General features: G+C 43.7%; 1 protein-coding gene across 3 annotated transcripts in view; it reads right to left on the bottom strand.

Annotated features, from left to right (window-relative positions):
* The window catches only part of LOC109521293 (phospholipid phosphatase-related protein type 4-like), a 67702-nt gene extending 56099 nt beyond the window's left edge, over positions 1-11603 (bottom strand). For 2 of the 3 annotated variants that reach the window (XM_019879077.1, XM_019879078.1), the window contains exon 1: positions 11147-11603. In XM_019879077.1, coding sequence (XP_019734636.1) covers positions 11147-11227 — 81 coding nt within the window. In that variant the 5' untranslated portion in view covers positions 11228-11603. The remainder of the gene's footprint in view (positions 1-11146) is intronic. The other variant, XM_019879076.1, reaches the window with a different exon arrangement.
* Between the last annotated feature and the right edge of the window lie 4425 nt (positions 11604-16028).

Raw genomic sequence — 16028 nt, 5'->3', positions numbered from 1 at the left:
GCACACGTCACAGCGGATGTTACGTTGCTCTATAAATAAACCGGAAACAAAACAACAAGCGCGCTGCACAGGTCCACGCCCATGTCTGTTTTGCCAGCCATGGCAGCGTGAGACACCGAAAACGGATACTTAAAGGGTTTATGAATGGAAAGTTTACTTTTAAAAAGTTGCCAGATTGCTCCACTGACAAGACCAAAGTTACCTGTATGTTTTGCAGTCGTAAACTGAGCTATCATTATAGCACGTCGAGTCTGAAATACCACCGAATGGCCAAGCACACAGCTGACTTGAGTACTCCGCCCCCTCGTCTCAGACAGACAGTTACTGATCATTTCAAAGCGAAGAAAATGGATGACACAGCGAAGAACAAATTTGCTGAAGTCATAGCTAAATGTATGGCTACTGCATGCAAGCCTGTCAACATTGTCCACAGTTCGACTCAAGCTGAAATCATTTGCATTGTATCTAACGACTCCACTACGGATTGCCAGCGAGAGCCTCCATTACAAGCTGTGTACAGAGATTGTACGTAGGGGAGAAGGCTAAGGTACACCAAGCGGGAGAAGACACTGTTTCGGGAGAGAAATAAGAGACTAGGTTGATGAGCCTCTGGTGAATAAAGAGCAGGTAGCCTATCGAATACGATGTATGCCACTGACGCGATTGTTACTTGTTTGGAACTATTTTGTGTGGAAGGTTACAGTGTTCCGTGTCCATATAAATAAAGCGGGTGGAGCTTCTCTGTGTTCATCTGACAGTGACAGTGCGCTGAGGCACGGCGAGAGTTCAGCGGTGCAGTGGTAGCGACGTAGCGACCATAGTGAAAATAAAATGTCTCCGGTGTTGTCATCGACCCAAGTGTAGTCATCCAAAATGATGTCTTCACAAAACCAAAGAGAAACTTCCACGCAAAAAGGACCAACAGAATCAACATAGCCTGACTGCTGTGTTCAAAGCAAACTTGAGAAAAACGAAGTATGCAACCATGGCTTCAATCCACTATAGGCTGAGTACTAGTTTACCTTAGATGTGCACTTTATAATGTTATATTGCTCTGTTTTGATTCCATAAAAAGAGCTGCTAAAGGAGCTGTTGTGTGATAAAATATTTTTTTCACTGTTGTTGATGGACAGTAATATTGTGTGAGAGATTATGTGTGAGTAATCACGATTAATTTTTAGTGAATTTGAGTTAATTGTGACAGTTGCATTTTTAATTAGATTAAATATTTTAATCGTTTGACAGCTCTAATATATATATATATATATATATATATATATATATATATATATAGTTTTTTTTAATACTGGTTGGGCACCCCTCTCTTAGACAGTGAGCAGAGCTGAACTCTCCGTTAAGGGCCAGTACATGCAACGGCATTAAGTGATTTCATTCTGGTCCGAGTGCAAATATTTGAATTGTATACATTCTTTTCCACCCCCACTAGAATCCCTATTCCCGTCAACACAATTTTAAGACCGGCAGTACTAAAAAGTATACAGCAGGCTGGCATATAATTTCATTTATTGTGAAAAGTTTGGACTACTTTACACAAAAACTATAAAATATGAATTGCATGGACAACTTCACACACCAAAAAAAGCTTATTTTTTTCACCTCCCTGCTGGTTCTCCTTCTCATACAGCCCCTTATAAGTGGGGTACCCCAATACGGACATGCGCCCTTTGAGGAAGACCAGCTTGTCAAAGCTGGCACGAGCCAGGGTGGTCCTCTATAGCCGGAGGACGTTGCCGGCTGTTTAAAAAAAAACCTCCACAGCAGCGGAGCTCGGGAGTGGGGTGTTATGTTTAATAAATAAGTCCACCAAAATGTATGTAGTATGTCACACGCGTGCACATGAACGAGCCATCCATTCAACCATACCAGCGCAGACTGTCCAACATCGTGACATCTCCGCTAAACAAAACGGGGCTGTGAAAAATGCTGCCCATTACAGGCGCAAAAAACACAAGCGTCCCGGGGCTGTCCAGCGGCAACGGTCAAATAGCACCGGCATTCCTCCCAATTCAAATCAGTGCTGGTTCACGCATGCTGACAAGAAGGCGCAACCACCAAGCACAGATTCTTCTCCTCTGATGAATGTCGTGGCCAAAAAACGCTGAAAACAGTCCACATCGGGTTCACACGAAGTAATAACAAACACCATGTGACAAAAGAAAAGCCAAAAAAAAAAAACAACAACAAAAAAGAAAAGCAAAGCTCTTGAATAGCACTTGCCGATCGTGTGTTGTTCACCGGAATTTGAGTTTGGATCAGTCGGGGGCTACGTAGATGCCATCTTTTCTGGCTGTCTTTCAGTCTCTCACACACACACACACACACACACACACACACACACACACACACACACACACACACACACACACACCTCTATTGTTATTGATGACAGTAGCTATACAGCTACTCTATGTCACCAAACTAGATCTTCGCAACACTTATCTCTTGGAGCGAATACGAGAGAGGGATGAGTCGAAGACAGCCTTTAAGATGGCCATTGATCATTTTGAATATTTGGTGATACCTTTTGTTTTCATTCATACTCAAGCTGTGTTTCAAGCATTCATTAATGACATTCTATGAGATATGCCTAACCAGTTTGTGTATGTTTATTTTGGTGACAGTTTGATTTTCTCTCAAACCCCAGAAGAACATGTCCGGCATGTTAGATTAGTTCTGCAGTGCCTCCCAGAAAACAAATTCTTTGTCAAAGCAGAAAAATGCGAATTCAGTGTTCCTGAGAGAAACTATGATGTCGCCAACCATGAATTGTTGGTTGTGGTGGCTGCCCCTCAGGGGTGGAGACATTGGCTGGAGGGAGCTGAGATCCCTTTTCTGGTACTAACAGATCACAGGAATCTCACATGTCTGCAATCTGCCAGACGCCTAAATTCTCATCAGGCTCCTTTTTACTAGAGTGCTTTAATTTCTCTCTGTCCTATCGTCCAGACTCCCGTAACGTTACGCCTGATGCTCTCTCTCGTATGCATGATACATCTTCAAAGAGGCAAGATCCTGAGACCATCCTCCCCTCTTCATGCTTCATCGTGGTAGCAGTGTGGGACATTGATCGGGCAGTTCTGGAGGCACAATGCCAACAACCAGATCCTGGCTCGGGCACTGGGGATCAACTGTTTGTCCCAGATTGCGCCCGCTCTCAAGTCCTGCAATGGGGGACACTCCTCCAAGCTGCCTTGTCATCCTGTGGTGAATTGAACTCTCCAGTTCTTGCCACGACACTTCTGGTCAGCCCGGATGGTCCAAGATGTCAAGGAGTTCGTTGCCACCTGCCTAATCTACTCTCAAAGAAAGTCCTCTCACCATTGCCCCATGGGCCTCCTGTAACCTCTGTCCACCCCAGCCATCCCTGGTCCCACCTGTCAATTGGTTTTGTTTCTGGTTTGCCTCCCTCCGATAAAAACATGGTCATGTTGACTGTGGTTAATTGATTCTCCAAGATGGTTCATTTCATTTCATTACCCAGACTTCCCTCCTCCCTTGAGTCTGCGAACATCATTTTGAGCCACGTCTTCAAGCTTCATGGCATCCCAATCGATATTGTTTCTGAACAGGGTCCCCAGTTCACATCCCAAGTATGACAAGCTTTCTATAAAGCTCTGGGGGGATCTTCTAGCCTCACTTCAGGTTATCACCCCCAGACCAATTGACAGAGAGAGTCAATCAGGCTCTGGAGACAGCCCTTAGGTGTGTGTTGGCCCTCCATCCAGCCTCCTCGAGCCTACACCTTGCATGGGTCGAGTATTCTCAGATTCCCTCTCCTCCTCATCCACGGGCATGTCTCCATTCATGGTCGCCTATGGGTATCAGCCCCCACTCTTCCCTTCCCATGAGCAAGAGGTCGCTGTTCCCCATGTCCGTGCCCATCTTGTCGTGCCATCTGGAGACATGCTAGAGCTGCCCTGTCCCGCAGAGCCCATCACAATCGTCAACTGGCAGAGAGACGTCGGTCTCCTACCCCGGACATTGTGAACAATGCCCTGAGAAACCGGATGATGAATGCCACACAACTCCAGGCACATGGGCCATGGAGCATTTACGCTGGATGAGGGACAATTCATGGTCAGCAGAAATGATAGCCGCCAACAGTTGTTGGAGACGTCAAGGAGAGCACTAGGCATCAGCCACTGTTATCAGCAGACAAGCTTTTGGTGGTTACAGTGTGGGAAAATCTGTCCAGTCGGTACAGAACTGCCCTACATTTTGTGAATGGTACAGTGACAAAGCCATACTAGCTGAATATAATTAATTTAGCATGAGCTTTTTACATTTTCCATAAATTTCACCGGAAAGCAAAATATCCCTAACTTTTACGTATTTACTATTCTTTTTACGAGACATGTCGAGCCTTGAAAGCACATAATAAAGGGAGCGTGTTCACAGAGCATGTATGGAGGCTTTCTTCATTGAGGGTTGGACCCAAAAGTCCAAAGCTTCGCTGGCTGATTTTGACCGATTCGGGAAATGCTTTTGACACAAATAAAAACTCCTCAGGAACTGGCTGCTTTCAAAACAAGAGTGTGTGTGTATGTGTGTGTGCGTGTGTGTGTGTGTATTTTGATAAGAGCTCATCATTTGGACAAATATATTGTGGTTTATAAACTACAGTTTGGAAAGTGTTATGTCCATCCATTTTCTGCCCCGCTTTATCCACGAGGGTCACAGGCGTGCTGGAGCCTATCTCAGCTGACTTTGGGCAGTAGGCAGCAAATTTGCTCAGAAATCTGTTGAGGCCTTCATGATGTTCCAAGACAAAATTTGTGAATTTTGGCAAAAAGCTGTTGCCATGGCAATGCGCCATTGGCCAAGAAAACAAGACTACTTTTAAAGGTCGAAACCTATGGTTCGTCTAATTTTCCATAATTTTCCACAGTGAGGAAGAGAGGGAAAGCTCTGGACTGTTTAGCCCTGATATAACACCAAAGAGCAAATGAAAGGGTTGAGAAAGAGGATTGTTTTGCACTTTTTCCCATGATTTTCCCAAGATGGCGCCGGCACAAGTGGCTGCCTCGGTTACACGCTCAAGGATGAGTCCTCTCCCCGCTGCTCTTCTCCCTCTACACCAGGGGTGGGCAAACCTTTTGGCTCGGGGGCCACAATGACTTTTAAAATTCGATAGGCGGGCACAAGATAGATTTCTGAACATACCACAACATATCAAACATAAACAGAACAAAAGCATTAAGTCTGGTTGTAATCGTGTTGTGGCAATTCTCAGAACAGATTTGAAGTGTTCATCACTTATCTGGGATCTGTGGTGTGCTTTGTTGGTGTTCATCACACTAAAAGTCTGTTCACACACATACTGTATGTCGAGCCAAACATCACCAGCTGGTTGTTTGGAAATTTGACTGCACTTAATGAAGCATAAAACTCATCCAGGGAGTGGAACTTGTCCTTTAACATTATGTCACATTGGAGATCTATCAGTTCCAAGTGCAACTCCTGTGGCACCGTTTCCAGGTCTCGTGAGAAGGGACATGACACCAGCTGAAGTGCCCTGTCAATTTTTCCAAAATCACAAAAGCGACGGCAGAATTCCTCATGCAGGTCATCCAGTGATTTTCTATATTTTTTCACATGTTGTGGGGCCTCCTTTAACGTAGCCAGTGTGGGGAAATGAGCAAATGACTTGGCTGACATTTGCTTCGAAAATAAAATTAGCTTGTTTTTGAAGGCTTTGACGTTTGCTGTTTTTCCCCTTGTAGCTTCATATTCAGTTCGTTCATATGTGTCAGTCGGTCCACAGTAAAAGCAAAATCACAAAGCCAATCTGTGTCATTCAGCTCAGGAAAATTTTCACTATTCTCAAATTGCTCCAAAAATGAAATAATCTCCCGTTTGAGCTCCCACACACGTTGACATACTTTCCCCAAACTTAACCAGCGGGCATTAGAATAGTACAGACAGTCCGTGTGATCAGCGTGAGTTTCTTCAAGGAAATGAATAAATTGACGATGGTGAAGTCCCCTCGCTCGAATAAAATTGACAAGTTTCACAACTGGCTTCACTACGTGGTCAAGCTGCAGCACGGATTTACATAGTGCTTCCTGGTTAATTATGCAGTGTAGGAAAATGACCTCCTGCTCAGTGTTGTCCTCTTTCACCCTGTCCTGAATTCTCTTCAGCATCCCGATGTTTTTCCTGCTAGATTCGGTGATCCATCTGTGGTAACGTTGGTGAGCGTTCTCCAAGGTAACGTGTGCCTCTGTATGACTGCTGACACGCTGTAAAATAAATCCTCTCCTCGTGTTTTTCCTTTCAGGGATTCCATATCCAAAAACTCCTCCGTTATCTCTAAATTCTCATTAATCCCTCTGATAAAAATTAAAAGCTGAGCAGGTCCTTTATATCAATGCTTTCATCCAGTGCCAAAGAATATAATGTAAATCTCTTCTGCCAAAGAATATAATGTAAATGTCTTCGCTTTTTTGTTTAGCTTGCTAGTTAAGTGTTTGTCAATTACTTCAATACGGCGAGCCACTGACCTGCGTGATAAGCAATTTTTTTCAAATTTTTTCTTGCTCTCAGGACATAAAATACTGTACTGGCTATCTCTACCATGCACTCTTTGAGAGACTCCCCTTCGAAGAAAGGCTTGCTGGCTTTTGCTAGTTTGAATGCCAGTGAAAAAACGTCATCGTACTTGCTTCTTGGATGGAAGTTGTTTGAAGAAAGGTGTTTTGCTGAGCCTGCAAACTTGCTACCAAACCTGCCAGCGGGAGCTGTATCTTCTTGTGTTGAAAGGTTGCTGGCATAATTAGCATGCCTGGTGGAAAAGTGATGGCTGATGTTGTATTCTTTTAAAACCACAACACTTCTTTGGCATACTTTAATCACTTCTTTAATCTTGACCAGCCTTGGATCGGACTTCGGTAAAAAAGTATTTAGGTGTCCATTCTTACTTAAACACCCGACACTCACTGTTGACTTTTCTTTTCTTTGACATTGCTGCAGATGGCTTGCGATCTGACCAGTAGAAGTAGAGCGATTATTATCTCTCTCTCTCTCTCTCTCTCTCTCTCTCTCTCTCTCTCTCTCTCTCTCTCTCTCTCTCTCTCTCTCTCTTTCCGGCTCTTTCATTCTTTCAGGGTGCGGGCTCTGCAAAATCAAGCTACCTGGTGTTGAATGCCTGTCATTAAAAGTCAAAATTAAATGAATTGCATCATTCACATCAAACCTTATACTGTATTCTGAACCAATCTTCGGCGGGCCGGATTAAAAAGCCCAATGGGCCGGATCTGGCCCGCGGGCTGTAGTTTTCCCACCGCTGCTTTACACCGACTGCACCTCAACACACCCACCTGTTAAACTGATAAAAGTTTGCAGACGACTCCACAGTCATCGGCCTCATCAAAGACGACGACGAGTCTGCGTCCAGGTTGGTACAGCCTGGAGCTGAACACGCTCAAGACTGTAGAGGTGATCGTGGACTTGAGGAAACATCCTTCACCACAGCTGCCCTTCACACTATCCAACTGCCCAGTGTCAACCGGCGAGACCTTCAAGTTCCTAAGAATCACAGTCTCTCAGGACATGAAGTGGGAGATCAACATTAACGCCATCCTGAAAAAGACCCAGCAGAGGATGTTCTTCCTGGGGCTGCTGAGGAAGCACGGTCTGCACAGACAGTTCTACACAGCAGTCATCGAATCAGTCCTGTGCTCCTCCATCAGACTTTGGTTTGAGGCTGCCACAAAAGAGGATAAAATCCGACTGCAACGGACAGTTAGGACTGTGGACAAAAATCATTGGCACTGCGCAACCCACTCTTGAGAACTTGCACACCGCAAGAACCAAGACAAGGGCATGGAAAATGCTGCTGGACCCCCCACACCCTGCCCACCACCTTTTCCAGCTACTCCCCTGAGGCAGGCACCATTGATCCATCCATCCATCCATTCATCCATCCATCTTCTACCACTTCTCCGGGGCCGGGTCGCGGGGGCAGCAGCTTTAGCAGGGAAGCCCAGACTTCCCTCTCCCTAGCCACTTCTTCCAGCTCTCCCCGGGGGATCCAGAGGCGTCCCCAGGCCAGCTGGGTGACATAGTCTCTCCAGCGTGTCCTGGGTCGTCCCCGGGGTCTCCTGCCAGTGGGACATGCCCGGAACACCTCACCAGGGAGGCGTTCAGGAGGCATCCGAATCAGATGCCCAAGCCCCCTCGTCTGGCTCCTCTCGATGTGGAGGAGAAGCGGCTCGACTCTGAGCCCCTCCCGGATGACCGAGCTTCTCACCCTATCTCTAAGGGAGAGCCCGGACACCCTGCGGAGAAAACTCATTTCGGCCGCTTGTATCCGGGCTCTCGTTCTTTCGGTCACGACCCATAGCTCGTGACCATAGATGAGGGTTGGAACGTAGATCAACCGGTAAATTGAGAGCTTCGCCCTTTGGCTCAGCTCCTTCTTTACCATGACAGACCGATACAAGGTCCGCATTGATCCATGCGCACCAAAACCAGCAGATATTCAAACAGCTTCTTCCCTCTCGCCATCAACTCCCTAAACAGTGACTCAAATCTATAGTGGCTCTTTGCATTTTAGCAGACCCCTGTGGACCAGTATTACCACACTGATCATTGTAGCTCTCTACATGAACAATTCTTGTTCATCAATATTCCACAGCACGAGACACTCAAGGACTTTCTGTATAGTCGCACAACTAAAATTGTACTATTATACTATTATCTGCACCAACTGCACAACTGTCAAAGTATTGTACTGCACCACTGATCACTTTATCTCTGCTCGATACTCTTGACATTGTCACACAGCTGTCATTGGGTGATACAACTGCACAATGGTACCCGTACATTACGGAAAGTCTTTCAATACTTATTTGTCATGTCCTTGTTAATTCGTAGTTGCTTGTTATTACAATACTAGGGTGGCCTGCATTACCAGAGACAAATTCCTTGTCTGTTCTACATACGTGGCCAATGAAGATGATTCTGATTCTGATTGAGGTAACAAATTTGATTAATGACGTTATATTTGCTCATCAGCTACTAGCTTTGCAGTGAGCAAACATAGCATATGTTGATATGCTATGTATACTTTCCAGTATTTCCTCTTTGGTTCAAGTCACTTTTTCTTTGTTTGTGCAACCCACATCCAGTCTGTTGTCATAAGTAGGAGGGTAATGCAGAAGAACCGAACGAAGGGCAACAAAGGACACGTCAACAAAGGACATGTCACACAATGCGGCAAGATGAACAAAAATTCTTGCTTGCCAGACTTTCGGTCGTGAAGTGTCCCAGATACCAGACGACCAATCCTGGTCACACTACACGGGCTACAATGGGTTAAGACAACTCAAAATTGTCCAAGAGACACTACGTTTGTTTGCGACATGCCTGTCGAGTCAAAAAACTGCAACATTGACGTAGTCTGACATCGACATAAGACTGCATTGTAATTCTTGCAGCGCTGCCTGTGCAGATTTCCTTCAGGATATTGTCCTATATTCACATGCATTTTTTACTTTGGTTTTATTTTATGCTTTGCTGTCTTTTTCTGTATCACAAGGTCTGTCAATAAATTTCAAAATAAAAAGTAAAAGAGTTAAAGGGAATTGTGTCTAGTTTGTGGTACTCAATACATATACAATAACATGTAATATACAATTCAAAATAACTGCCATCAATCCATAGCCATCAGAACTGCTGTCTTTTTCTGTATCTGTACTAATAAAATGACAACATAACTGAATTAATTTGACTGCCTTATCCATGCGGAATGACACAAGAAATTGTCATTGTGATGGCACTGGCATGTTCAATGACACAGATATTGTACTTCGGATTTTGTGAGGAGAAAAAATGGCTTTTGCGGGGGAACCGTGATTTTTTGCTATTTGTACTATTTGTATTTTTTTGATAAATGCACATTTTGCTAATTTTACTTCTGATCTGATCAATGTACCAACGCGGCTGAGAGAAGCTGTAATGTAGTGAAATCATATGAGTAAAATTAGGAAAAACCACTATGCTAAAGAAAAAAAAATTGTTTCTTTTCATTTTGTTTTTTATGTTTTTATCCAAAATGTTTTTCTTTGCTTCACTAGTGTGTGTAATTTAACAGCATTAAATCCACCAATGAAATCAAAATATGGCATACACCCTGAAAGTGAAAAAAGAGACTCAAAGGCCGATCATCAAAAGTAGTGGTGTACTGGCAGCCAGTTCTCATGTTCACTTGAAAAAGCTCGCACATGATTCTCAATTACAAATGGTCAAATTAGTCACAGACTGTACTAGCCAAGTCCACAGTTGGAGCTCACAGAGGAGAGGCAATGCTACAAAGGAAGATTAAGGAAAATTAAGGACAGCAGGAAAACTCCTATCTGGATGAACAGATCGTCTGCTCAAGGCAGAGCCACTATTTTCTCATGTTTTTCTCATTGCCAATCTTAACAATACAAAGATTATCTCAATGCCGTTTTTTAATTTTCTTTTTTAGTCTTTTGTACCCGAACTTTTTTTGTACATCTACGCAGAGTAAATAAATAAATGAATAATTTTGATATTCATTTTGGTATATTTTATTTTCTATAACTACCTTAGAGAAGAGCTTTTCACCCAGTTTAGCTATGCTTCTAAACAAGAAAACAAAGTTTAGTTTAATACACAATTTGAATTTAAGAAGCACAATTGTACATTGCAATACATTTTTATAAAAACAAATAATTGTTCATTAATTATATTGCTTCACAGTTGCCTGGGATTAATCTGCAAAAAAAAAAAAGCTCCACATATTTAGAAAGCTAAATTAAAAATCATCAAATTAAGTTGATGATTTGCCAAACTGCTATGCAAAGAAGCCTTATACACACACAGACACACGCACGCACACACACACACGCACACACACGTATGTGTAATACGAATCAATACTGTTTTTGAACAAGCCATTGACTCAACCTTAATGAAGGTTCATTTACCCGAATACAAATTTAATTACTTTCCCTCTTTAACAAACAAACTGATATCATTGAATCACATCAGTCATTATTATACAGTCTGTAAACGTGACTGTTTCGATTCAAGAGATAGATAGATAGATAGATAGATAGATAGATAGATAGATAGATAGATAGATAGATAGACTAACCTCTACAAAATAAAAACATGGCAGCAGCGTAACGCTGTCCTTTGTTTCCTTTCCAAATTTCAGACGCTTCAGGGTAGTCATTCCGAGCCGGATGCTGATCTCTTCCGTTGCCAAGAAACAAGGCGCCGTGCTTGATACCTGTTTTATTATTGTCAAAATTCTCTCGTTTTCCCGCAAAATATTGTCTCTCGCCTGTCGAGATAATGACCTGATGCTGACAGTTGCCCTGCGTTTCGGCTGTGGTTGTCCTAAATGCGTGTATCCGTCGATCTACCAAGGTTCAATAGGATTTGCATGACGTCCGCCCAAATTCAAACTACGATCACCAAGGAGAGCCGTTCCTCAAGCCCACCACTCGAATGTGAAATGCTACTCCCCCGACTCCACTCCGCTGCTATAGATCGGGGTGTTTAACTTGCAGCTCGCGAGCCACGAACCACGCACACACACACACACACACGCACGCACGCACGCACGCACGCACGCACGCACGCAGGCACGCACACACACACATAATGCGCGAGGGCGGCGTGGGCAAACAAGGGCACTCTGCTTTATTATACGTTCACTTGAATACAGTAACACGCACACCTAGATATACAGTGCAGTAAAAAAAAAAAAAAAAGCATTTGCCCTCTTATCAACCCACTACTTTTTTTTGCAGTTTCCCCACTTTAAGATAAGCAAATACAGTAAATTTAGACAGACAAGATAAACCAAAAAAATAAACTTTTAAATGGGGATTTTATTCATTAATACAATACATCACACCTTCACAACAGCTGGAGCCGTAACAAAGCGCTTTACAGAACATTTAACATAAAATGACAAGACTACAACAGAACACATAACATAAACCATCAACAATAATTCAATCGTAACAACTATTCCTATATACGCCTTGTAGCTTGAAGCAGTGATATGAGATAGGAGAGAATCAAAGTCTCCACCAGTGGTTCAGGGACTTCATGTTCACAGCATGCTTGACACAGTCTAGATTAGCTTGAAAGTAAACAAGCTGTCCTGATAACTGACAAATACAGGGATCAATTTTCAACTCTTCTGCCCAATTTAGATCAGCTTCAAGTCCAAGTGCCAACACTGGGTTCCAAATACACATCCGCACCAACGCTCCTCTCTCCTCATCCTTAGTTCCCCTTTTCTCAGCTCCACCAGCCATCCATCCAGCCGCACCAATGCAGACTGTCCAACAGCACCGAGATATCCACTCAACAAAACGGGGCTGTGAAAAATGCTGCCCACCTCATCCGCAAAAAACACATGCAACAGCAAAAAAGCGCTGAGAATCCCCCCATCAAAATCAGTGCTCGGACACAAATCCTGCCGAAGAGGCGCAATCATCAAGCGCAGATTTTTCTCCTTCGACGAATGTTATTAAAGAAAAAAAATATTCAAAGCTGCCTGGCCCAGTGTGAATAATTACTTGAACGCTATAGCTATTAACTTGTTGGACCAGCACAGTGGCCCCTAAATTGAAAAAGAATGCAGAATATTTAGTGGCGCACACCGTCAACCGATTTGTTAAGTAAATACATTTCCTTTCATATAATTAACTGTATTACAGATTTTGTGTGGCAAGTAAAATAAGCCTTTCTATCACATGAGATTGCATGCCCTGATTACAATGTCACCCCTACATCATTTTCCATGGGGAACATATCGATAGAGAGAGAGGCAGTTTGAAGTCCAGTATGGAGTTTCCACAGTCAGTAAGGATAGCTTTGAAGATGGCGGAGAGTGCGCCTGGGCGACACAGTGGGGGACTTGTTAGCCGGTCGGCCTCACAGTGCAGAGGTGCCCGGGTTCGATTCCATCTCCGGCCTTCCAGTGTTGAGTTTGCATGTTCTCCCCGTGCCTGTGTGGGTTTTCTCTGGGTACTCCAGTTTCCTCCCCCATTCCAAAGACATGCATGGCGGCTTAATGGAACACTAAATTTTCCCAAGGTGTGATTGTGAGCATGGATGATTGTTCGTCTATGTGTGCCCTGCGATTGGCCCGCAACCGGTTCAGGGCGTGCCCCGCCTACTGCCCGATGACAGCTGGTATAGGCTCCAGCACGCCCCGCGACCCCTGTGAGGATAAGCGGATCAGAAAATGGATGGATGGATTGATGGACAGTGCGCCAGGATGTGTGGCGATGGTCCTGCTGCTCTGGCTTTGTTTTCTCTTCACAGTGCTTGGTGCTATTCTAACTGAGTCTCTACTGGTTTATGATTACCAATCATTGTTGGATTTTCCACAATACGTCAGAAGTTTGGCTGTGTTTGAGCATGGTGGTGTTGAGAAGACACTGTCTCCGTTTCTGGCATACATACTGGCTGACCTCTTCCGTATTCATGCGCGCTCTTCTTAGAAGTGCCGCCGCTGCAAACACAGCAGTCATCTGGTGAAGCAAAAACGGGAACTGAAAGACGATTTGACCTCTGCTCGTTACCTAATGCACCTAATTACGCTGTCGAGTCCTGTTGACTCATGCTTGATACCAGTCGTTGGCTCTCCCGTGGCATCATGCAATAACTGTTCTCCACGCCTCCATCAACAAGGGGTCAATCTTCAGCTTTTTAGGAAATTTCCCCAAGCTTGGGGATTGGAAGAAGCATCCACCCTTGATTTGTTTCCACAAGGATTGCGCTGTTAAACGAACAAGACCTGTCTTTCCTCTGTCTGACAGAGACTTGGACAGGTGCCGGTGAGTTTAACACTTTAATTGAATTGTTGCCACCTGACTGTGTCTTCTTGGACTCCTCAAGGACTTCATGCCGTGTTGAAGGAATGGTGAGTATTTTTTAAAACAATTTTAAATGTAAACGGTGTATATTCACCACATCAATGACCAGCTTTGAAGCAACTCTCTTTGAAGTAGGCCGCGCTGTCCCCGTGCTTTTGCGCTGTTATTTACTGTCCTCCTAAATACAATGAGGACTTTTTAAAAGAATTTTCAAAACTTCTTGCCAAAATCAGGCTCATATATGATCATATTCTCCTCATAGGGGATTTTTAATATCCATGTGAGTTGTACTGAATAACCACTAGCAAAGTACTTTTTAAGACTTATTGACTCTTAATATTGTGCAATATGTGACCAGCCCGACACATGTACACATATTTTAGACCGAGTTCTTGCTTATGGTCTCCCGGCGTCAAACTTGTCTAAGACTTAGACAATGTAATTTCTGATCACAACAGTTATTTTTTTATGTCATTTTATCCCGTGCTGCTGTTAAATCTGCCATTCTGGAGTGCAACCACTGAATTTGTAATCCTCTCACTGCTGGTCGGTTCTCTGATGCCTTTAATAACCTGTGTGTGCCCTCTTTAAACACAGAGGAACTCACTCCTTGGTTCAACTCATCCAGCCTTGCTATCTTTAATTCAGTGGCGCCATTAAAAACTGTGCTGTGGATGGATGGATGGATGAATGGATGGTAATAATAATAAAAATAATAATAATGTCACTGATGGTGTAGTGGTACACTCGCCTGACTTGTGTGCGGGCAGCGTGGGATCAGTTCCCACTCAGTGATGGTGTGGATGTGGGTGTGAATGGTTGTTTGTCTCTATATGTGCCCTGTGACTGACTGGTGACCAGTTCAGGCTGTATGTAGTCTACCTTCTGCTCACAATCAGCTGGGATATGTTCCAGCAACTCCCTGCGATCCTGTTCAGGATAAGCAGTGTTGAAAATGGATGGATGGATAATGATATTAATAATTTCTACAAAAATAATAGACATTGCATTGGTCGCTGTTTGGGTCCTCATAACAATGATAACAATAATAAATACATTAAGCAGTTGTTTATTGTTTTTCTTTGGAAACCACTCATACATCTTGACCCCCCTCATCCCATTCTTTTAATTTTTTTTAAGTACTCTTTGAAAAAGATGAGACAGTAGCCTTTTGTTACTTCGAGGCTGGCATCAATTACAGTCACACAATTTCATAAAATCTCCACTCTTAGGTTAAAAAATACAAAGTCAGCTGTAGATGGTAGGTTTCAAAATAAAAATTTTCACCTAGGTGACTCCTGGGAGTATGTAGACCAGGAATGGGCAACTGGCGGTGGCACGTGGGCCACACTTTGAATGTCCCCTTGATGAACACCTTCCCCCACCTCCACCCCTCGGGGCCCCCTGTATATCTAGGTCCGCCTGTATGGGCACATTGTGCAGGACGTCCATACATCAACCCATTGAAAAGAGACCAGAGAAAAGGTTACAAAGCCATTTCCGAGACTCTGGGGCTTCACCAAACCATTGTCAGAGTCATTATCCACAATGGATAAAACTGGGAACAGGTAACCATTCCCAGGAGTTGTTGACCAGCTCAAATTACTCCAAGATTGCAGCGATGACTCATCCAGGAGATTGCAAGAGAACCTAGAACAACACACAAAGAACTCCAGATCTCGCTGGCCTCAGTTCAGGTCAGTGTTCACGACTCTACCATAAGAAAGGCACTGGCCAAAAATGGCATCCATGGGAGAGCTCTCAGGTGAAAATCACTGCTGTCCAAAAAGAACACAAAGGCTCGTCTCACATCTGCCAAAAGACATCTTGATGATCCTCAAGACTTTTGGAAAATCATTCCGTGGACTGATGAGTCAAAAATTGAACTTTTGGAAGATGTGTGGCCCATTATGGGTGGGGTAAAAACAGTGGCGGGCCGTGCATTTCAGCCTTAGGCCTTCAGTGACGTCACATACATACACAATATCGGCTCGTCAAGCAGCACTTAATTTCAGGAGCATTTAAAACCATCAGGTACATATTCCCAATTAAGAGCAGGAAACTAAATTTACAGATATTGTCAAAAATAAAAAGATGATTTAAAAATACGAAATAAAATGCCACCCAAATTAC

The sequence above is a fragment of the Hippocampus comes genome, unplaced genomic scaffold (assembly GCF_001891065.2).
Source record: "Hippocampus comes isolate QL1 unplaced genomic scaffold, H_comes_QL1_v1.1 scaffold85, whole genome shotgun sequence".
In the NCBI taxonomy this organism is placed as follows: Eukaryota; Metazoa; Chordata; class Actinopteri; order Syngnathiformes; family Syngnathidae; genus Hippocampus; species Hippocampus comes.
Note: the sequence above shows the minus strand (reverse complement) of the source record. Positions and strands in the feature narration are given on the sequence as shown.